The sequence below is a fragment of the Anguilla anguilla genome, chromosome 4 (genome assembly GCF_013347855.1).
Source record: "Anguilla anguilla isolate fAngAng1 chromosome 4, fAngAng1.pri, whole genome shotgun sequence".
Taxonomy (NCBI): Eukaryota; Metazoa; Chordata; class Actinopteri; order Anguilliformes; family Anguillidae; genus Anguilla; species Anguilla anguilla.
In genome coordinates, this window is record NC_049204.1 from 21,094,417 (window position 1) to 21,118,247 (window position 23,831).

A 23,831-nucleotide genomic window follows, 5' to 3' on the forward strand; every position below is an offset into this window, starting at 1 on the left:
TTCCCATTCAGGACCGAGCTTTTGTGGGGAACGCGAGACACTGATGAAATAAACAAACACGCGCACAGCTGTTTGGGGCTGCCTCATCCGACACATTGCCGAAGCTCGGGGCAGAGGCTACAGCCACGCGCATTGTAATGCGGTGCTAACCGTGTTAGTGCTCCAAGACTGAAGAAAACGAACATCTGGAACTCAAATGTGTGCGCCGCGGGATCAAAGCAGCTGCTCATCCGTGGCTTCGTGACATTACGCAACCCCAGACCCAGCCCTTGAAATGTAAATAATTTTAGTCGTTAATTTAAAAACCAGAGTCGAGCCCGAACGCCCAGAAAAATCCCAGGTTAACCCCGAGTCCCATCAGAGACTGGAAAACGGCAGCAACGAAAAGGAAAGCTCCAGCACAGCTAGAGGTAAAATGTTGGCTAGATTCAACTCCTCAATAATTTATTTGTTTGTGGTGTTGGGCTATGATAACACTGGAGGGAACCCTCAGGCCAGTATCACTGGCCCCCACTGCAATACAACAGTCAGCCATTATATCCTGCAAAGAGAAAGACACAGAGGTTATTTCCAGGTGCGTGTCTACCTTACTAGCTTACAGAAGACTCCAGGGATGTGTGGTTGTTATTACCTTTACCGCAAATGCTAATTGTTGCTAATTTCACAATTCATTGTGCACAGCTTGATATAAACTACCAGGATGAAAATGGACTGCGTGCTGCATTGTGTAACAGACTGAACTCTATTCATTCAGTGCACCAAGAACTCTCCTGGATATTAAATTGTTGAGCCCAGTAATTTGGTTTTGAATATAAAAATGGAAGCTGTCACAAGATCAGAGCTTCTGAAATAAATGATGCAATTCAGCGTGAGGCAGAACAGTACATTGCACCACACCTCAACAAATCATAGAGAAGCACATTAAACTATGTAAGGGGGGGTTACCATTGGGAAGTGTCACAAAGTATTGAAGAAAGTATTTGCGGTTTTTAGACGATGAACTTCCGTTCTGCGTCTTTGGAGCAAAATGAAACGGGTTGGCGATGGTAACGATGATAATAAAATCAACTGTCCACAGTTTTTTTTCTTCTCTACCAAGTACGGCTCATTACTGCCGTTAATTAAGGACGGGCTAGAGGAAGATCCAAAACAACTCCGTGAAAACTTGTCAATGGCATGCATCACGCCTTGAAGAAAAAGTAGTGGAGACGGACTGTTTAAAAAAGCGAATAAAATGATCGTGATGGTTTGTCTGCAGTCGTGGGCTGCCTGTATCTGAGCAGAAGAAATGGACCACGGAAGACTGAACACAGGCACAGGCTGTGTTGAAGCACATAACAGCTTTAGCATTAGCTAAATGCACAGTCCTCGCATTTGACGGGCACTATCCATTACCCTCACACTAGCATTGGGCACCAGAACCGGGCTTAATTCCCAGGAGGGGGCACTGTTGTTGTTCCCTTGAGCGAGGTACGTGACATGAATTGCCTCATTTAAAACAAACCCAGCTGAATAAAATACTAGCACGTGGTACAAAAATATATCTAAGTTGTGCAGGTCGGTCTGGATAAAAACGTGATAATTAAAAATGTAATCATTAACAAATAAGCACACGGCGCAGAGGCTGGGGAAATTCCCGTTGGAGGACTGTGAGAAAGTGAGACTGACGCAGTCAGTTCTGACCTTTTCTCACGGTGCCGGTGCACTGTGATGAGTTTCTGCTTTCGCCATGAACACCGCCAGATGAGGGGAAGGATCGACGCGCTCGCCTAGTGAAAACGCCGCGCTCACTCAGGCTAAAAATGATACGCCTTTTTGGGACTTGGATTGTGAGGTGCTGTTAGAACACGCAACAGAAACCCTTCAGTGAGCCGAAATCACGGGTAAGAGGGCACGTATTATCCTGTGAACAACGGCTTCAACCGGAGGAGAAAAAAAACGTGTATCTGAATGGCTCCCGAGTACTGTCCGTTGTTCTCTTGAAGCAGAGCCTGACTTTCAGAACAGCAGGGAACTTTTAGAAAGACTTCCTCAGACATAAAAGCTCTGAAAAAACCAGTGGAGACTTCTGCTGCATTATATTGAAACCCATTCACCAGATATCTAACTACATACTAACTACAGTAGCAAACAGTGGTTTGCTACTGTAATTAAAATCATGTCTAATGCAAGCCTAATGGCTAGATTAATCATGTTAATCAGCTATCACAATAGTAACAATTGTCAGTCCACACAGCAAGCTAAAGTGCATCCGCATTATCTTAATAGCAGGAATACACATTCTATTTGCTGTCATGGAAACCTTTCTGGCATATTTCTCGGGTTAGTGGATTCAACAGCCTTTATTAAGTTTTTACAGTTCAGCCAAATATGACTAAAGGGCCTTAAAAATTTAAGTTGTCAGGACAAGAATTTCAACGCTGTTGTAAATAGGTCAGGGAAGATTGCATGATAATGTGGAAAAGACGGGGGTGTCTATGGCAGAGGACAGCGTGTACTAAAGTAGGATCTGGAAGAGTGGTCAGGAGCATCTTTTCCGGCTGTGGTTAGCGTAGTTACATATGGATAAGATGTGAGGTAGACTCCACATGAGGACACAACCCAACATACATAGAGTCCACCTTTGCCTGGTCTGAGGCACATATACATGTTAATGACCCTCGTCCTTAGCCAGAGAAGGTCATTGAATAAATGCAGTCCCGTGTGAACAAATCCCTGGGAGATAAGATTGGCCACTTCTGTGACAAATGACAGGAAGCCATTTAGCTTGGCGTGGCCCATTAACAGTATGTCAGTGGGGAGACAATCGAAGATCGCAGCTAAGTGGTTTTGTCAGTGTAATTAATGCCAATTTAAAAATTATTATATGGCTCGTCAAGAAGCAAATAAAATTAGAGAATGACAGTTTTAAGATTTGGATATTTTAAAAAAATGTGAATGTTAAGGCAGCTTCTATAAATCACCTTGGAGCTGCATGTGTTTACCAACCCAAAACATGTAGCCAGTTCTAGAAAATTCAGTAACGTAACATCTTCTAATATGCACTGAATAAGTTGGTAGGTCAGCTCTGACAGGCAAGGCAATATTACAGAAATTTCTTCCATAAAGTAATAAAATTTGTGGCACTATAAATTTTGTAAGTTTATACTGTCGAGTCATCAATGTGTTTTTGCGAATGCATAATGTATTTTCTTTTATGCTCGTGTAAGTAAACAGCATTATTCAGGAACAGAAATGCACACTGTGAGAAATTGCTTCACACTGTAAAAAAAAGAAGCTGTTAGCAAAGCATTCCCTTTCTATTCCCTGGTGGACAATGAGGTCAAATTCCAATTAAAAATGAGGTGGATACTAGATTTTCAATCTGATGTGCAATTATCTTTGCTGAACGGATTAAAACATTTCACCACCCTTGACTGAAGTCATTCTCGCCCATACGGAGGGATCTACTGAACTAAGCACTGCCGATTTAAATGCCTCTGTTCGGCTGCGGCAGGTCGGTGTTGCCATGTTCTGATGTGTTCACAAGGCTAGAATTAAGTCGCATGTGTAGCAAGATGCGAGTGTGGAAATTGCAACTTGGTTTATTTCCGAAGCTTCAACTGTGACAAACTCATTCATCAAATGGCTTCTCTTTGGGAACTGGGCTTCTGAAAACAATCATGGACAGCAGTTAACATACAGTATTATACTGCAGTTAACGCGAAACAAAGGGAAATCTGTGAAAAAGACACGAATCATCGAAAATTTGGACCAAGGCACAAGATGTATTGCAGAGGTGAGGTATATTTTTTGCTTCTGATTTGGAATACCCAATCACGCCTGTGCAGTAACGCTAATAGCAACCTCCGACGTCGATATGGGAGGGTCAAAGACAAGCACGTGCTCTCCTCTAAGCACACCACGGTCGGCAAGTCGGGCTCTCACAGACACGAGTTGGAGGAAGACGTTTCATGTGCAGCACAACCGGCAAGCCTAGAGTGCCCAATCGACCAGTGGGGGGCGCTGGTGCACGAAGAGACATCGTCACGCAGGCCGATCGAAATGGCGACGCTAGGGCCAGTTATCTTGCCGGCTGCATTCGGCACTGGCGTGGTCAGGATTCCGTACCAGATGGCAGAGCCCCTTCACAGCGTGAGCCAACCAGCAGCCTGAAGTGCTACGATACTAGCAATGCTTTTATTATGAATGAAAGTACTGGACCTTTAACCTTGCAGGCCAGTAGAGGAAGTGCCTTCAGGAATTGTGATATGAAATATTGAGTGAACAGGTGAAATGCCAGGGATTTTCAAACACAGATACTCTAAGCAATGCAATAACCAGCAAAACTGCGGAGTTTGCAGAAGACTGCAGAACATAATATTTCTTCACATAGTAACCTGAATCTCTTGCACAACACCTCCAGGATTGTTGGAATTCACACTTTTACAAACACATTATTTGTTTGGCTCAAAAATAATTCACAGAGTAAACCGTAGAGGCTTCAGAAAAAAAAAGAAGCAGAACCCCCTTAAGACCCAATCCGTCATGTCTGATGGTGTCTTGATGCTGACGTGAGCAGTACAGTGCCTTCAGCGTGTTCCTCTCCTGGGCCACGCTGGAGGCAGAGTTCTCCCCTGGATTTGGGTAAGCCCCGCCCCCCGCTTTTGTCACCACACCCTGCCACCAATCAGAAGAAAGCCAAGCCGCCGTCACCGCCAACCTCTGAGAATGCCACCACACACCAGCAGGAGAATTAACTTCTGACGCTACAGAGATCTGTTTTAGTGGACAGGGTCTGCGTGTGAGGGTACACGGGAAAAAGGCAAAACAAGGCGAAAGGAAAACTACCGGTGCTGTATTCGAGCCTGAGCTCCAAAAGGGCAAATGTCTATGAGATTTAGCTCAAAAACCTTTGCAAATATGACAGGAGTTTAAAAAAATTGCAGAAAAACAAAAAAACATTTTCATCCCACACTGTAATGCAAATAGTCTTGCAATGAAATGTCAAGGCAGTCTGCAAGTGTCTGATATATATAGATCCATTTCATAACAATGCCAGTGTTCTGGAAAACTGATATATGTTGTTTTGATCAAAGGGCTGAACTTTTGGATGCAAACAACCAGCCAGCCAGTTACAGCATCCCACTCATCACAAATTGCATTACATTTGTATTTTCTATGTTTTAGCTTCAGTGAAAGGCTAACCTTCCCGTTGGGCTTTTAATCTGTTCGACTGAGCTGGGAATTGAATACTCAAGCTGAGCTGTTCAGCCACACTGTAGCTGTGCAGTCAAACAACTTGCTTTTGCGTGATGAGGCAAGGAAAATCCTGCTGACTGAAACTCTGTCTCCCTGGGCAATGATGCGCCCACCTTACAGGGCAGCCAGCCACGGCTTGCATTAGTGTTCTTAAAACTTAAGCTGGACCCTGCATCACTTCACTGCACAAACAAATTAACACCTCGCAACAGCCCTGAAATAAGTTGCTCCAGCAGAAGGGCACAAGGCAAGTCAATTCTGCAAGTCATTTCAGTCAATTTCATCCTCGTAAACACACCAGTAATACACAAGTGTCAACATCATTAAAATGGTTATTTGTTGTTCAGGGGTGCAAAGAGCAACTAATGGGACAACAAATTAAGTACAAATGAAAAAGCTGAACCAAATTTGTTTGAACACTAGAACACAAATAAGCACAACGTATATCTCACAAATAATTTACAGCAGATTAAATGTACAGATTTCACATAAAAATCTGCAGCTCATTAACACTGAATAAAGAGAGCTCGGCTGAACTGAAAACCAGCAAAACCCAGACAACGTATGAGATATTGCTGTCTTCACAAATGATGAAGCTGGTCCCAAGAGTTCATCTGAAAAGATACTATACTTTCCGGAAATCTCAGTTGACAACATACACTTCACAAACTATAAAAACTATATAATGCTTGTGTGAAAATCACTGTAGCAAAGGTTAAAGGCAAGTCACTTAACTCTGGCCTGAAAGGAATAACCATCTTCAAAATAGCCTTGTGATATCTTGCTGTAGAGGGTAAATGCACGTAATGCCAGTGTGCAATTTAAAACCCACTTTCAGAATTGAGGAGTAGAATGGGATTTGACACCTATTGTAGTGTAGTCATCCGCAACTCGACAGGAGCCCATTTTTATTCCTGACACCCTCCCTGCCCCTGATCCAGTCTCTGTGAATGCGTTAGCCTCCACGCCACATAGCTGAGCAGGGCAGCCATCCTAATCGCTGAGCAACAGGAACTCTACAGAACTCCACGCCCCCTCTACTCCGCACCTATCAACCACATCGCACCAATTAAAAAAGGATCTCTGTTTTTCTGATGATGAAATCTCATGTAAAACCCCGGTCAGCCCGCACGTTCAGAAACATTCGGTTTCTCTGGTCTGCAGAGCCAGCAGAGATGAGCCAGAAGCCAACGCAGACAAGGAGGGAAAAGTTTCAGATAATATCTGCTGCAGTCTGGTGGACTGACACACATGAAAGGGAGAGAAGAAGGAAGATTGCCCTCAGAGGCAGAACTGAGAACTGAGTGGCCCCAAAGTGCGCAAGTATACACAGTCACACACACACACACACACACACACTTTCTCACACGCACGTACACACACACGCACACATACACTCACGCAGTCTCACAATCACACACACAGTTGCACAAATACTCACAGCCTGACAAAAACAGAAAGTCTCACAAACACACACAGTCTACCAAACACAGAATCACACACACACACTGAAACACACAAGTATACACAGTCTCACAAACACACACACAGCCTCACAAACACAGAGACACACACACAAACACAGAGACACACACACACACACACAGAGTCTCACAAACGCAGAATCAAACACACACACACATACACAGGCTCTAACACAGAATCACACACGCATGCACACACAGTGAAGCACACTCACACAGTCTCACGCGCGCGCGTGCGAGCCCATTTGGTATGGGGCTGGAGCGGCCGCTGCGTATCCCCTGTAGCAGTGCGCATTAGCGAGCCGAGCTGCGCGGCGCGGCGGCGGGAGGGAGGGAGAGGCTGGCCGCGCTGCCCCCGCTTCCTGGCCGCTCGCTTCCTTACCTGGGAATCCCCCCTGAACCATCTCCGCTCCGGGTCCCTTCTGCTCATCTCCCATCAGGCAGCACACGGCGAGCGACGCGGGGCAGAGCTGGGCTCCTCCCGCCGGACAGGGGCTGCTGTGAGCCCGACGCGTCGCAGCGACCGCCCCCCCCCCACCCCCTCAGCCCCCCCTCTACAGCGCTCGCTCACTTTCAGAGCTACACCCAATCTGACAGGCGGAGGGAGAGAGCCAGAGCAGCAGAGACAGAGCAGAAAATAGAGAGAGCCGGAGAATGAGGGTGATTGAGTGTGTCGTAATTATGCGTGTGTGTGTGCGTGTGTGCCTGCATGCATGTGCATGTGTGTGTGCGTGTGTGTGCACGTGCGTGAGTGCATGTGCGTATATGTGTGTGCGTGTGCGTGTGTTGAAACTGTGGCACTGGTGTGTGAAGTAAAGAGATAAAGGCTACTGATTTCATTTGCATGTCAGTGTCCTGCTCTGCCACGAGCAACTGGGTCATTTCCAAAAAAATCTTCCCTGTATGAATCACAATAACAGAGGCGCATGATGTCATCCACAGAGCAGTGCACCCTCTGGCACACACACTGCGGGTCCAGTAACACACAGGACCGAGACAGCCGAACGGTACCGATCTGTTCCTTATACCGCCTGCATCTGTATCCCTAAACCCCCCCCCCACCCCGCGCGTTAGCGTCCGCCACAGAGCCGCATTGTTCCGGGGGCGGGCCGATGGCTCGTCACAGCCCCCACGAGGCGAAGTGTCGCTAAACAAACGCCCGCGAGGGGGGAGGGGGGGGGGGTTCCTTCTCGCCCAGGACCGAGCCTCACCAGCCCGGCTCGGCGATCGAGTGGAGGAACCCGGCCTGAGATCGCGGGTGAGAAACGGGCGCGGCGCCGGAGCGGACGGGGATCCGGGCGGGCTTCTCGCCGAGCCTCGGAGCGCGTGGCGCGGCGCGTCCGGGCCGGAGCCGAGCCGAGCCGAGCCGAGCCCTCCGGCGGGTTCCAGGTCCATCGCACTGCAGCATCGACAGCCTCTCTATTATTCATACGCCCGAGCGACGGCCTGATCCCAGATAAACACCCAGACCGGCGCCTCCCTAACAAACGCTCACAGCGCGCCGCAGCCCCTCCCTCATCAGCCCCCCCGTTACAGCTGCCATTTCTCTGCCTTCTCCACAAACGGGACAGATGGAGCCATTAATCCTAACCCTCGCATAACTTTGAGCTAAATGCATTAAAAAGCAAAAGCGCCACACAGGAGTTATCCAGGACAGGCAATGTACTCACAGCCACTCATGAGCCAAATTTGCCTACCGACAGGCAGCGCAGCTCAATAATGAAATCTAGATCAGATGAAATGACTGTTTCAAAGAGGAAAGAAACGACCACATTCCAGAGCATATTCATGGTGACTAACAGGAAAAGGAAACGAGTGGACAGGAGAAAGTGCTCATATGTCTGTACTTTGTGTTCATCCAATAAGACTACCATACAGACCAGCCTTAATACTGTGAAAACTACAACAACAAATGCCAGTAACACACACGTGCAAACTGCAGTTAATAGTTATAGTCCAGGGGATAGTTAAGCAACATGGCCCGAGAGGCAGTGCTCTATTGTGAATGTAGTCACGACTACAGGGTTGTCGGACACAACGTGAAGTGGCACCCCCCCGTAAACATATTCATGATACAGCACGGCCGCTAGTGCCACATCGCTATTATAAAACGGTTACCACATATCAAAACAACTCATTTGTGACACAGTATTATTAACATTTGTAAGTAACAGTTTGTGCGTGGAGTGAGACAGTTCACAAACAGGCTCTGAATAACTTACTGAACTGGATTTATAATTGCAGGATAACGCGGTCACATGCAATCAGCATGCAGGAGAGAAACAACCTGCTTTATAATGGAAAACAAAAGCGCTAACGCTGACCAAGCAGCAGTAGCAGCGCTTTTCAGTGCTCCCCACTAATCAGGGACTGACTTAGGCCCAGGATGCCAGGTGAGTGAGATCCCGGGCCAATCAGTGACATGAATCATTCGATTAACTATCAGGTACAAGAGAAGACCAGCAGCTCTACTGGCTCCGGGGGCCAGAACAGAGCAACCCTGCACAGCAACACATTCTACATCCGTACCTTCAGCTTGAAATACTATCCCAACTCATCCATACCAAATGAAGCCCATTACGTAGTAATCACTGCGGCTGCACGTACAGAATGCACGGCGCAGTGGAACTGGCAAGCAGTAATCACTATTCATGCCTGTGTGGAGTAATGAGGTCTGAGTACTACACACTGGAGTGGTGTAGGGGGGGAAGTTCTGCCTACGGGGCAGTGGAGGTGGCTGGGTAGGACTGACTATGGGGCAGTGGGCATGGTTGGGCAGGACTGTCTACAGGGCAGTAGAGGTGGTTGGATAGTACTGCCAATGGGGGCATGGGAGGTGGTTGGGTGGTACTTCCTGTGGGGCACGGGAGGTCATTAGGTAGTACTTCCTGTGGAGCATTGGAGCTTGTTCGGTAGTACTTCCTGTGTGGCATTAGAGCTCGTTAGGTAGTACTTCCTGTGGGGCATTGGAGCTTGTTAGGTAGTACTTCCTGTGGGGCACTGGAGCTCATTAGGTAGTACTGCCTTTACTGTATGTGGGGCATTTAGAGGTGGCCTAGTCCCTCAGCACAGCCCTGAGCGGGTAACAGAGACACCACACGGCCATGGAGTCGGACACATCAGCGGCTCCTGTGACGATGGCTCTGTCCCGGCTGGGTTCAGACCTGCTGCGCTAGGCGTTTGAAGCCTGGCGGGCGGGCCCACTGGAGCGGAGAGCCTCGCCCCTCCTCATCGCTGCGGACAGAGCCACGGCACAGGAGCAGCCTGCCAACAGTGCAAGCGCAGGGACGAACGCCGGCGAAGGATACGAGCCCGCCGTAACGCACAGCCCGATTGGCCGGTTTTAGCAGGACGGCGCGAGGCCCTCCCTTTCTGCGGCTCTGCGTCCGCGGAGGGACGGACAGAGCGGCGTTCAGGAAGAGCTCAGGCAAAAAAAGCACCTGCACTTGCACTGTTTGCTGAGTAACACCCCGCCCTCCTCCCGGCACACAAATCACAGACGGGGGGGATGAACTGCAGACGCGCGGTCAGCTCCCTCTCCGGCTGCCTCCAGCACAAACGGTGCAGCAGTGAGACTGCTGCTCACAGTCAGCGGCTCTGCTAATGCGGCCTGGGCTCGGAGCTGCCCCGGGGCCTTCATCAGGCACACTGTAATCCAATTACACCCAGGTCTGCTGCAGCAGCCCTCTTAAAGTCAGGGGTGTCAGACTCCTCAGGGGCTGCAGCGTCTGCCGGTTTTAGTTGTTTTTTGGTGTTTTCAGCACTTGAGCAGGTCATTTTAGTCACTGATTGGCTACAGAGTCACATGCCTTGTTTTCAAGGTTTTTATTGGCCGCCGTTTAAAAATGAAACTGCAAAAACCTGCAGACACCGAGGCCCTCCAGGACCGGAGTTTGACACCCCTGCTTTCAGCGAGCTGCGGAGGGGGCGTGGCCGGGAGCCGGGGGACGGATGACCCGCGCGCCGCAGCGGAGCGCGGGGTTCGGGCGCGGTCGGGAACGGGCTCACCTCTGGCTCTGTCCAGCTCCTCCTCTTCCACCTCCGCCGTCTCCTCCTCCGCCTGCCCCCCGGGCGGCCTGTAAGGGGGAGGGAGCCGCATCGGGGGAGGGGCGCTGCCTGTCGACGCGCTCTGTCAATCAAAGGAAAGGGCGTCAGGAAGAACGCGCGGGACGCTCGAGACGAACACCGCCGGCCGAGTGAGAGAGGGAAGGAGGGAGGCAGGGAGAGAGGGAGGGAGGGAGGGAGGGAGCTCGAGAGATGAGCTCTAGCTGAAGCCTCAGGCTGCAGTCTCTGCACTATCAATCTGAGAGCTTTCCAACACTGCGGCTTCACTGAGGGGGCGGGGCCCGTATCCTACTGCTGAAGATGAGCCACTGCACAAGAGTGTCCTGAAGGCTTCAGTGCCACATACAGAGAGACGGAGGGAGAGAGAGAGGGAGGGAGAGGGGGGGAGAGAGAGAGAGAGAGAGAGAGAGAGAGGGGGGGAGAGTGAGAGAGAGAGAGAGGGAGGGAGGGAGGAAGAGGGAGAGAGAGAGGGAGTGGGGGGAGAGAAAGAGAGAGAGGGAGGGAGGGAGAGGGGGAGAGAGGGAGTGGGGGGGAGAGAGAGAGAGAGAGGGAGGGAGGGAGAGAGAGAGAGAGAGGGGGAGAGTGAGAGAGAGGGAGGGAGGGAGGAAGAGGGAGAGGTAGGGAGGGAGGGGGAGAGAGAAAGGCGCAAGAGGGAGGAATAGAGAGACAGAGCGAGAGGGGGCAAGAGAGGAAGGAGAGAGAGATGTACAGGCCTGTGAATGGTTCAGCTCCAGACACTGCTGCCAAGAACATCCCATTCTCTCTGCAGTGAAGGTGAGCCTTAATAAATAAGACGACCATAAGAGTAGCTGGCTCAGACTCCACTTTTCCATTCCCCAATATGTAGGGCTAGCACCTCAGAAAGGGAAACTCAGACACTAAATACCAGACATTACGGGCATAATTAACGGTCCGTCAGGAACGTCTGTGGCAGTTACCAGATATTTCACCGTATCATTTGGGCTCGGTGCGGCTGGTTGATGATAAGCGGTTTCGAGAAAGCTGGCCTCTACTGCTTGCATAAAACAACTTTAATTCTTAAAAATGTGACTTAAGAGCCTTTCTCTTCCAAACCTCAGCTGGCATTGGTAACGCACTACTCGCTCCTGCTTCACAGTCAGCGCTACACTCCCTCACCCACCCGCTACGCATGCGGGGCATTTTAATGGCCAGCAGGTGTATCAATTACAGGCAATCAGCTCAAAGAGTCCTTTCAGAGTTTTAAAGCCGGTGCGCAGGCCATTGTGATGAATGCAGATGATAATGAGAAATGAAAAGGCTGGACTGGAAAATGAAGCGATTGATCATCAGCGAAGTGTGCGAACCGCAAACGCAAAGCAATCGCGCGATGCGCCACGTTAAGGTGCAGCTTTTACACGTGTCTGGGCTTGATTACACACACACACGTGTCTTTAGCGCATGCAGAAGGGCCGAAAGGGTCATGAGAATCTAAAATACAACGCTAAGACAGGGCCACAGCGCCTATCTCATACTGAGAGGACCACACTTCCCATAATGCACCCAGGCATGGTGCGGACAAAGTTCTTTTCATCCCTCTTCTGAGTTCTGGGAGAGAAGCTGGTTTTACCCTTTTGAAAACTCCTTTGAAATGTCACAGTGGAAATCGTAATGGTAAAAAATAATAATAATAATGAATATCCCCCCCCCCCCCCCCCCCCCCCCCCCCATCAGGCCGCGGCTTCCTCCCGCCCGTCAGCGGTTCGGTTTGGGCTCAGACTGCGCCCCCGCACCCCGCCGTCTCCGCCGGGACTGGCGTCGCCCGCGCCTCAACATCGCTCCCGCTTCAAACAAGCCGGAGTCCGCGGCCGAGCCCGCCGGGGGAGCAGCCGGCTACGCTCGCCAGCCCGGTCACGCGGGGACGACCGTGCGGTGGTTTGAATCCCAAAAACAACCCCCCCCACCGCCCCCCCCCGCCTCACGACGGAGGATAAGTAATAAGAGGCCATTTCCTGGGTATTTACCGCGGCGCCGGCGCGTTTAATCACGGCTAATTGCGCCCGTGTGTGCCCGGCGGGCGCGTTCGGCGCCTCCTCCCCCCCGCACCGGCGCCGGGGCCCGGCTCGCGCGCCATCAATTACCATTAATCAGCCGCCGCCGCTGCTGTCTGCGCTACAGCCTTCCTCCGGGTCTGGGGATCACCACCACTCTCTTCCTCACGGCCCCGCCCCCCGGGCTCAGCACCACACAGTAAGTAAAGGGGGAGGGGCCACTAGGGTTTACCCCAGAAGAGTCACGTACTCAGTCACCTTTAAGCGATGTCTTCTAGAGAACAAACAGCAGCTTCCTTCCAAAAAAACGGTTTTAGGGGAAGTGTGCCGCTAGCTTCAGTGTGCGTATACAGAAACCTTTTGTGCGGTGGATGCTACCACCACCCGGCAGCAGATAACTGAAGCCAGAATGCATTTAGTCATCGTAAGTGAGCTGCGACTCCAGGCTTCTACAGACAGGGCAGGGGGAGCTGTCAGGGCAGGGGGAGCTGTGACAGGGCAGGGGGAGCTGTAACAGGGCAGGGGGAGCAGTAACAGGGCAGGGGGAGCAGTAACAGGGCCGGGGGGAGCTGTAACAGGGCCGGGGGGAGCTGTAACAGGGCCGGGGGGAGCTGTAACAGGACAGGGGGAGCTGTAACAGGGCAGGGGGAGCAGTAACAGGGCAGGTCAGACCTGTAACAGGGCAGGGGGAGCAGTAACAGGGCAGGGGGAGCAGTAACAGGGCAGGGGGAGCTGTAACAGGGCCGGGGGGAGCTGTAACAGGGCCGGGGGGAGCTGTAACAGGGCGGGGGGAGCTGTAACAGGGCCGGGGGAGCAGTAACAGGGCAGGGGGAGCTGTGACAGGGCAGGGGGAGCTGTAACAGGGCAGGGGGAGCTGTAACAGGACAGGGGGAGCTTTAACAGGGCAGGAGGAGCTGTAACAGGGCCGGGGGAGCAGTAACAGGGCAGGGGGAGCAGTGACAGGGCAGGGGGAGCAGTAACAGGGCAGGGGGAGCTGTAACAGGGCAGGGGAGGCTGTAACAGGGCAGGGGGAGCAGTAACAGGGCCGGGGGAGCTGTAACAGGGCCGGGGGAGCAGTAACAGGGCAGGGGGAGCTGTAACAGGGCAGGGGGAGCTGTAACAGGGCAGGGGGAGCTGTAACAGGGCAGGGGAGCAGTGACAGGGCAGGGGAGCAGTAACAGGGCAGGGGGAGCTGTAACAGGGCAGGTCAGACCTGTAACGCCCTCAGGCCAGCCCCCATAAGGCCTTCCCTGAGGCCCGCCCGCAAAAAAATCCAATCTGAGAAGCAGGTACACGCTCACCGAGGTTCCCTAGGGCTGCTCCCTGGTAGTTCTTTTATCCAAACCCAGATATTAATTTTACATCAGAGCGATCAGTGGAATAATAATTAAATTTCCCTCCACTAATTAGGACCTTTTGGCGCCCGTGGTTAACAATCTCCTCCGTCCTCCAGAGCCGACCGTGATGAAAATGGCAATAAGAAAAATTAATCAAACAATCACAATTTCAATTTGCGCCAATCAGGGCGCTCGCGCTCCAGCTAACAGCCGGAGGGACGGGATTCGATGCGTGTGCGGGGCGCTCCGCACGCACGGCCCCATCCGCGGCGCGCCATCTCCCGTTCGGCTGCGAGCAAACGAGCCGTGGCCCGGACGGGTGGGGGGGGGGGAGGAGGGGGGTTTGATCCTGGCTGCAGAACAGCGCCAGCTGCTGGCAAGGAATATAAAGCCAGGACAAACAACACCCAATGCGCTGCGTTACCGCACCTATCAGGATCCAGACTCACTGCACTTCACTTATCAATTACTAAGGTCGATCGGCTTCATCCCTACATGCAGATACACGCAAATAACCCTTCAAGGTGTAAGATAATGTGATTTTAGTGTTTTTAATTGAACACTAATGTTGATGTGACTACTGGTAATTAAAAGCAAAGAGTCCTAGAACACCGACTTGGAATTCCAAAAAAAAATTCCAAAAAACCTACTCTTCAAAGGGATCACAAATATGTGATTAGAATGTTCTTAACGGAACATTCTAAATGCTGATGTAACAATCACTACTGCTAATTAAAAGCAATGGAGTTCTAGAACATTGCTAAAAACTTTTGAATTTTGAAGAAAGCATTCCAAAAAAACCTTCTCTTCAAAGGGTCAGTATAACACCTTTCCACAATGTGGCGCCCGCTTCACCAAGTGATGCTGAATCACATTCACAGGCCTCCATCCTGAATGCAGACACCAATCGGATCGCACGCGTACAACAGAGACACGACGGACTGTACGAGGCCAAGCGCCGCCACCAATTCATCAGCCCCCCAGGGGCCGCCAGACCAGCGCTCCCTTCGCCGAGCCGGGGGCTGGCCTTGATATACGCGGGGTCAGCGCTGACACCCCCGCGGGGTGATTTAGGGCGGCGCCAGAGGCGGGACCGTACGGCTCCGGGGAGCGGAGGGTCTTACCTGTGCGGCCTTTCTCTTGGCCTTGTGCTTGCCTAGGCTGGGAGCCATGACGGACACAGGCTGCGGAGAGAGACACAGAGAGAGTGAAGACCTGGGGGGGGAGTGTTTCAGGAATCAGGATTACTCAGTTAGCTGGGTAACTGCGCTGAGAGTAAAACCCGGAACAGCTCTTTTCGCTTCAGTCCATGTTCCGGATTTGGGAGGGTTCCGGGTTTTACTCAGTGCTGTTATCCAGTTGACTCAGTGATCCTGCTTGGTGAAACAGGGACCTGCCCTTCTCACAGGGTAATCCATAGCTGCTCGTAAAGCAAGTGCTGCTAACGCAGAGGAGCTGCTGCGGGAATCTGTGAAACCGGGACGCCGATCCCGCCGATGGGCCACCGCGTGAAGAGAAAAAACAGCGGCAAAGTGAAGCGGAGCGTTCAGGAGGAAAACGTCCAGCTTCCTGGCTAAACGCCACCGCTACCCGCAGCTCCGGTGTTTATCGTGGAAACGACGGTAATGGCTGCCCCGCAATGCCGGGGAGCAAGCATGCGGACGCAGCAACGGCATGCCGAGGGTGCGTCAGAGCGCGTTAGCGACGCCGGCCGCGCAGGAGATCCAGCGAGCGGTAACGAGTCGCGCTGGGAAAGCCAGCGGTTGGTTCAGCGGAGACATGCCTACCTGCCCTCCGGCCCACCAGCCCACCTGCCCTCCTGCCTGGGACTCGCACCAGAGGAAGGAGGGGTGGAGCAGATGGCATTAGCGCTCCTGCTGCTCTTACCCGATTATTGACCTTAACCTGCATAACCCTGAGCGTCTGTGTCATTTCACTCTGTCCTTCCTTTACTTTAAAATCCTATACTACTGCTCATAAACAAGCCTGGTCCAACAAGCTGAAAAGCACGGACAGAATCAATGCAATATTTTGGGGTTGTTAGGTGGCCAACTGGCTAAGACAGCCCATCATGCACCCCATGTTCTGGTGCTGACTCCCACCCACACCAGTGTTTCCTGGGGCTGGCGGCCTCACTAGGCAGCACTAACTAGCCCCTGACATTGGGTTTCAGCCAATGGGCTTTCAGTCAGCTGAGTTGGCCTGATAACACCCATAAGTCCTACAGAAGTATGTGCCGAAGAGCGGCTCAAGCTTGTGTGCATGCTCCAGAATCTCAGTGGAGAGAGAGAGAGAGCGGCTCAAGCTTGTGTGCATGCTCCAGAATCACAGTGGAGAGAGACAGAGCAGCTCAAGCTTGTGTGTGTTTCAGAATCTCAGTGGAGAGAGAGAGAGAGCGGCTCAAGCTTGTGTGTGTTTCAGAATCACAGTGGAGAGAGAGAGAGCGGCTCAAGCTTGTGTGTGTTCCAGAATCACAGTGGAGAGAGAGAGAGCGGCTCAAGCTTGTGTGTGTTTCAGAATCTCAGTGGAGAGAGAGAGAGCGGCTCAAGCTTGTGTGTGTTTCAGAATCACAGTGGAGAGAGAGAGAGCGGCTCAAGCTTGTGTGTGTTCCAGAATCACAGTGGAGAGAGAGAGAGCGGCTCAAGCTTGTGTGTGTTTCAGAATCACAGTGGAGAGAGAGAGAGCGGCTCAAGCTTGTGTGTGTTTCAGAATCACAGTGGAGAGAGACAGAGCGGCTCAAGCTTGTGTGTGTTTCAGAATCTCAGTGGAGAGAGACAGAGCGGCTCAAGCTTGTGTGTGTTCCAGAATCACAGTGGAGAGAGACAGAGCGGCTCAAGCTTGTGTGTGTTTCAGAATCACAGTGGAGAGAGTCAGAGCGGCTCAAGCTTGTGTGTGTTTCAGAATCTCAGCGGAGAGAGACAGAGCGGCTCAAGCTTGTGTGTGTTTCAGAGTCACAGTGGAGAGAGACAGAGCGGCTCAAGCTTGTGTGTGTTTCAGAATCTCAGTGGAGAGAGACAGAGCGGCTCAAGCTTGTGTGCATGCTCCAGAATCACAGTGGAGAGACACAGAGCGGCTCAAGCTTGTGTGTGTTTCAGAATCACAGTGGAGACAGAGCGGCTCAAGCTTGTGTGTGTTTCAGAATCTCAGTGGAGACAGAGCGGCTCAAGCTTGTGTGTGTTTCAGAATCTCAGTGGAGAGAGACAGAGCGGCTCAAGCTTGTGTGTGTTTCAGAATCACAGCGGAGAGAGACAGAGCGGCTCAAGCTTGTGTGTGTTTCAGAATCACAGCGGAGAGAGACAGAGCGGCTCAAGCTTGTGTGTGTTTCAGAGTCACAGTGGAGAGAGACAGAGCGGCTCAAGCTTGTGTGTGTTTCAGAATCACAGCGGAGAGAGACAGAGCGGCTCAAGCTTGTGTGTGTTTCAGAGTCTCAGTGGAGAGAGACAGAGCGGCTCAAGCTTGTGTGTGTTTCAGAATCTCAGTGGAGAGAGACAGAGCGGCTCAAGCTTGTGTGTGTTTCAGAATCTCAGTGGAGAGAGACAGAGCGGCTCAAGCTTGTGTGTGTTTCAGAATCTCAGTGGAGAGAGACAGAGCGGCTCAAGCTTGTGTGTGTTTCAGAATCACAGTGGAGAGAGACAGAGCGGCTCAAGCTTGTGTGCATGCTCCAGAATCTCAGTGGAGAGAGACAGAGCGGCTCAAGCTTGTGTGTGTTTCAGAGTCTCAGTGGAGAGAGACAGAGCGGCTCAAGCTTGTGTGTGTTTCAGAATCTCAGTGGAGAGAGACAGAGCGGCTCAAGCTTGTGTGTGTTTCAGAATCACAGTGGAGAGAGACAGAGCGGCTCAAGCTTGTGTGTGTTTCAGAATCTCAGTGGAGAGAGAGAGAGCGGCTCAAGCTTGTGTGTGTTTCAGAATCTCAGTGGAGAGAGTCAGGCCGAAAGAGTTTTAATGGGAACTTCACATTCAGAAAAACAAGATGAAAAATATAACAGATACAAATAACAGGCTGAAAGGAAAGGCTGAGAGAGAGAGAGTGTGTGTGTGTGTGTTAGCATGTGACAGCGTGTGAGTGAGATAGTGTGTTACCCGCGGAGTGGCAGACAGACTCTGGACGATGAAGACCACCGGACTGCCGGCTCCTTTAATGGCCTGCACCGCTTCCTCGTGGCTGGCGTTCGACAGGTCGACCCCTGACACCTGGGCGAGAGATGGCAGGAGGGAGGGTGAGAAAGAGAGAGCGGTCAGAGATCAGTGAGTCATTGCTGATACTCTTTAATAACAGCCTGGGGATTCCTGTTTAAGCAGGGCGGCTCTTCTCTTTCAGCGCTACAGTATAGTAAGATACTGACACTGATAGCATTTTCTATTTTAAAGATGTTAGTATCATTCAGAGACAGAGTTAGGTAGAGCACTGATAAAAATTTTGGTTTTAAAGAAGCTCTTACTCAGAGTTGGAGAGCGGTAAGACACAGATAATAGTTCAGTTTTAGAGCTCTTGCTCAGAGTTGGAGAGCGGTAAGACACAGATAATAGTTCAGTTTTAAAGGAGCTCTTACTCAGAGTTGGAGAGCGGTAAGACACAGACAATAGTTCAGTTTTAGAGCTCTTACTCAGAGTTGGAGAGCGGTAAGACACAGATAATAGTTCAGTTTTAAAGGAGCTCTTACTCAGAGTTGGAGAGCGGTAAGACACAGACAATAGTTCAGTTTTAGAGCTCTTACTCAGAGTTGGAGAGCGGTAAGACACAGATAATAGTTCAGTTTTAAAGAAGCTCTTGCTCAGAGTTGGAGAGCGGTAAGACACAGATAATAGTTCAGTTTCAAGGAAGCTTTTACTCAGAGTTGGAGAGCGGTAAGACACAGATAATAGTTCAGGTTTAGAGGAGCTCTTGCTCAGAGTTGGAGAGCGGTAAGACACAGATAATAGTTCAGTTTTAGAGGAGCTCTTGCTCAGAGTTGGAGAGCGGTAAGACACAGATAATAGTTCAGTTTTAAAGAAGCTCTTGCTCAGAGTTGGAGAGCGGTAAGACACAGATAATAGTTCAGTTTTAAAGAAGCTCTTGCTCAGAGTTGGAGAGCGGTAAGACACAGATAATAGTTCAGTTTTAGAGCTCTTACTCAGAGTTGGAGAGCGGTAAGACACAGATAATAGTTCAGTTTTAAAGGAGCTCTTGCTCAGAGTTGGAGAGCGGTAAGACACAGATAATAGTTCAGTTTTAGAGCTCTTACTCCGAGTTGGAGAGCGGTAAGACACAGATAATAGTTCAGTTTTAAAGGAGCTCTTGCTCAGAGTTGGAGAGCGGTAAGACACAGCTGAGGTGCCGTGCTTTAGCAGGGCTCCTGTTCCTCACCTGCAGGATCTTGTCTCCGGTCTTGAGGGCCTGAGTGCGCCCAGCGGGACTGTCTGGCAGCACCTGCTTGATGAAGATGCCCTTCAGCTCCTCGCCGTTCTTCAGACGCTTGATCACGGTGCGGCCGCCAACGATGCTGATGCCCAGAGACTCCTGCGGCTCCTGCCACACCTCCACCCTTCAGACACACACACACACACACAGGCACGCGCACACAATACAAATACCACACACACCACACACACACACACACACACACACACACACACAACACAAACACCACACACACACACCACAAATACAACACACATACACACACACACACACACACACACACACACACACAACACAAACACCACACACACACACCACAAATACGACACACATACACACACACACAGGCATGCGCACACACACACACAAATACGACACACACACACACACACACACACACACACACATACATACACAATGAATAAGAGTTAAAAGGTGTATACTGTGTTTAAAGGAGAAGAGTACGTTGAGAGAAAAAGACAAACGTACCCAAGTGGTAAAACGGACAGACACACGCCTCAGTGGCGTAAGGGAGACAGACAGACATACCTGCGTGGGGGACCCCAGTGACTGAACACGGGCGTTTCCTCTCCTTCTCCCTCCTCTCTCTCAGGTAAGTCTCTGGGGGGGGGGGGGGGGGGGGGGAGAAATATGCTGACTGCCTGCACAGCTGTAATAACAGCTCCAACATAACCACAGACAAATAGTGACACCAAAGAAACTTACAGACAAAAAGCACAAGCCTTCAACAGAAGCTTGCACATGACAACTAGAATGTAACAGCAACAACACTGACCTAACACTACTCCTGCTATGTCAATCAGCTCTCCGCAAAACACTCAGGTCACTGACAGATTTGAAAGTGTAAATAGCTTGGTGAGCTAAACGAATTGCTTTAATTCCACTTAATTGAACTGTGAACGGAAGCATTCTGAGATGCGTATTAAAGTGTTCTGTACCTGTATCCTCCTCGGATAGATGGCCTGGATGCACCCTGGCTCCTCCTCTTTCCCTTCTCCTGAGCAGCCGATTGGACAGATCTTATGAAATCACAAGAGTGGGGGAAAACGCAAGGAGCATTATGAAGGTTAAAATGAGCATTTCAAGGGGTGAACTCTGTGGGCTTATAAATGTGGACCCATAACCGTCCTGCTGATTGCATAAAGACATGCGCCAATAGACTCAGTGACCAATCCCTGCAGACTAAGGGATAAATCAATACTCACACAGCAGTCCTATCTCCATTTCAAATTGCTACAGCTCAAGTATGTAAGGCACGCAATGCATTTTTCTACAGGTGAAAGTGCCTCTCAGATTATTAAATGAATTCCAACACCGTTAATCCTCAAATCTGATCTGGAACGCAAAAAGCGCATTCGACCCTGCTCGATCGACTTCGCCGCACACGGGCGGGAGAGAAAGGAGAAGGCGCAGAGTCGGCGTGGCCCGACGGATCAGAACGATCGGGGCGCTTTCGGCGTTCCGCGAGACGTCAGGATTCGAAGGAGGAGCGGGCTCTCCCTCGCTTCGCGCGTTCTCCATCGCAGTGACGTGAGACACAGCTGGCAGCGACGGAGACGTTTCACAGCGTGACCTCCCTCTCCATCAGCACCTTTTATCTTCTAAACCGCACGTACGGGCTTTGAGGGACGGGGCTGGAAAATACACCCCTCTGCCAGGTTCGCTTTCTTTTGATTTCATTTTTCGCTCACATCGCACGTTTCACTTCAAAAACCCATCGTACAAAGCTCGTTACTCATCCATGGCTTGTCAAGGCAGTGGGGTTTTTGAGGCACTGATTTTTAAGGGCCGTGCTATTACATTGTTTCACCAGCAGATGGAGCTACAACCCCTCTTGTGATTTATACGAGCGAATAAATCCAGCATTAAAGTGAATCAATTACACACACCAGAATAGCCAACCATGAGGGTATTTCAAACAATCGTGCATCCTGTTGGATCCTGCGGGGTTGCTTTGTTAAACTATCGGACTCTCTGATCTTTGAGTAGTGCTCTGATTGAAAGAGCCATTGTTGAGGACAGGCAGGGAGAAAACCAAGCAACATACTGAGATGCGCAATGAGCACAAACTACCCTGTATAACTTGGGAATCATTCCATAAACTGCACAGTGATATACATATAGGATGGAATATAATTGTGTAGGAACTGAAAAATGAGTCAGAGTCTATTATTCGTGGTAAAAAGTTCAAGGGCAAAATCTGAGTGAACGTGTATATGTGTCTGTGTGTGTTAGTGTGTTTGTGTATGCATGTATACACACGTATGTATGTGTGTGTGTGCGTGTGTAAGAGTTTGTTTGCATGTATGTGAAAGAGTTTGTTTGTGGGGGTGTGTGTGTGTGTGTGTAATAGTTTGTTTGCGTGTATGTGTAAGAGTTTGTTTGCGTGTATGTGTAAGAGTCTGTGTGTGTGTGTGTATGTATGTAAGAGTTTGTGTGTGTGTGTGTGTGTAAGAGTTTGTTTGCGTGTATGTGAAAGAGTCTGTGTGTGTGTGTGTGTGTGAGTGAGTGTGTGTGTGTGTATGTGTATGTGCGCACATGTACATCCTGTGTGTACACAGAGCTGTGTGTGTGTGTGTATGTGTATGTGCGCACATGTACATCCTGTGTGTACACAGAGCTGTGTGCGCACACTCACTCAGTATCCGTGTCTGTCAGGGTGAGCTCGGAGCCTCCGTTCCTGGAGTCGGAGTCCACGTCGCTCTCCCCGGTCTCCCGCCACATCCCAGCGGACAGCTCTGGGGAGACGTGGGGCGTGGTTAAGCAGGGCGGGGGGCGCGGCCTCATACAGCGCCGAGCGCGAACGGACCGCGCGGCACACGGACATTAAACCCGCCCGCGTCCACTCAACCCGATTCATCAAACACACACAGCGCTCCTGTGACTCACCCTGCAGCAGGGTTATGTGCGCCAGCCCCGGCCCAGCGGCCTGCAGCTCCGCCAGGGTTTCGGCCTCCTCCTCTGCCTCCTGCTGGAACAGCGGAGAACCACTCAGTCACATGACCACATGTTCACTGTACTCAGTCACATGACCCCATGTTCACTGTACTCAGTCACATGACCCCATGTTCACTGTACTCAGTCACATGACCCCATGTTCACTGTACTCAGTTACATGACCCCATGTTCACAGTACTCTTTACACTTCCCCATAGCTACCTCCAGTGAATAAGGAATGACTATGATGCTAATGCCCAAGGGTCCGGGTCACTCATTTTGTCTGTAAAGCCCAGTTCAGACCAAACAATCAGGACATGTCAAAACCGTTTCAGAATGCCGCAGAAACAAGCTGCAGCAGTGAACTACCCGTCTCAGAACGTCTGATGCCTAACTTGCCGTAGCAGGCGATTCTACTAGTCTAATCGCAGTTGCCGAGTTTTAGAACATTGCGAACAGTCACCGGCTGCAGTTTCAGTGTGTCACGCATCTTTGGTCTGAACTGGGCTTAAGGGGTCCAGGCTGCCACGCCCTTCACGCACCTGCTGGGACAGGTTGACCTGTATGGAGGGCGGGTCCACGGGAGCAAGCTCCGCCTGTTCCCCCCAGACGGGAGAGTCGCGCTCGGGGTACACGGGTGGCGCTTCGTCCTCCTCCTCGGACCCGGCGTCCTTGTCTTCTTCTTCCTCCTCTTCATCCTCGTCTACAGCCATCTCCCTCTCCCCGCCGGGCGTGGCCTGGGCAGCAGCTGGGGGGGAGGAGTAGCGGGGGCGGGAGAAGGAGCCGTCCAGGACCCACTCCGGCTCCTCAGACAGCTCCTGCGGGCTGGGAGCCTCATCGGCGAAACTCTGGAACAGCCACAAAGGACCAACACCTCACACTGTGTACCACACCACACCCCTTTACCTTAAATATCACCCCTTTACCTCACAGTACACCCCGCCCCTTTACCTCACACCCCACCTCACCCATTTACCTTAAACTCCATCCCTTTACCTCACACCACACCCCTTCACCTTAAACACCACTCATTTACCTCACATCCCACACCACTCCTTCACCTCACACCCCACCCCTTTACCTCACACCAAACCCCCTGCACACTCTAACCGGATGTGGAAGTTTAACCCCACAAAAACACAAAGATATTTCTTGGAAATAAATGTTCGTGTGGCCAACACTAATGGGCACTGGCATGGACCGGATTCAGCAGCAGACCTTGCGGCCAAACCGTGTGCTGGAACAGCGCCTTCACAGGATGAACCTGACCACCAGGCTGCCCTGGGAGCCCGGGAGCTCTCGGCTGTCTGGGTTCGAGCGCCGCAGCTGCAGCGATCACC

At 51.0% G+C, this 23,831-nt stretch overlaps 1 protein-coding gene across 8 annotated transcripts in view; it reads right to left on the bottom strand.

Moving 5' to 3' along the window:
* patj (PATJ crumbs cell polarity complex component) overlaps positions 1-23,831 on the bottom strand; it is a 109,717-nt gene that overhangs the window by 48,919 nt on the left and 36,967 nt on the right. For 6 of the 8 annotated variants that reach the window (XM_035412294.1, XM_035412296.1, XM_035412297.1 and 3 more), the window contains 9 exons: positions 23,034-23,339; positions 22,444-22,525; positions 22,193-22,292; positions 20,493-20,573; positions 20,083-20,154; positions 19,480-19,657; positions 18,216-18,326; positions 15,261-15,320; positions 10,734-10,854 (listed from right to left, as the gene is read on the bottom strand). In XM_035412294.1, coding sequence (XP_035268185.1) covers positions 10,734-10,854; positions 15,261-15,320; positions 18,216-18,326; positions 19,480-19,657; positions 20,083-20,154; positions 20,493-20,573; positions 22,193-22,292; positions 22,444-22,525; positions 23,034-23,339 — 1,111 coding nt within the window. The remainder of the gene's footprint in view (positions 1-10,733; positions 10,855-15,260; positions 15,321-18,215; positions 18,327-19,479; positions 19,658-20,082; positions 20,155-20,492; positions 20,574-22,192; positions 22,293-22,443; positions 22,526-23,033; positions 23,340-23,831) is intronic. The other 2 variants (XM_035412295.1, XM_035412299.1) reach the window with 2 other exon arrangements.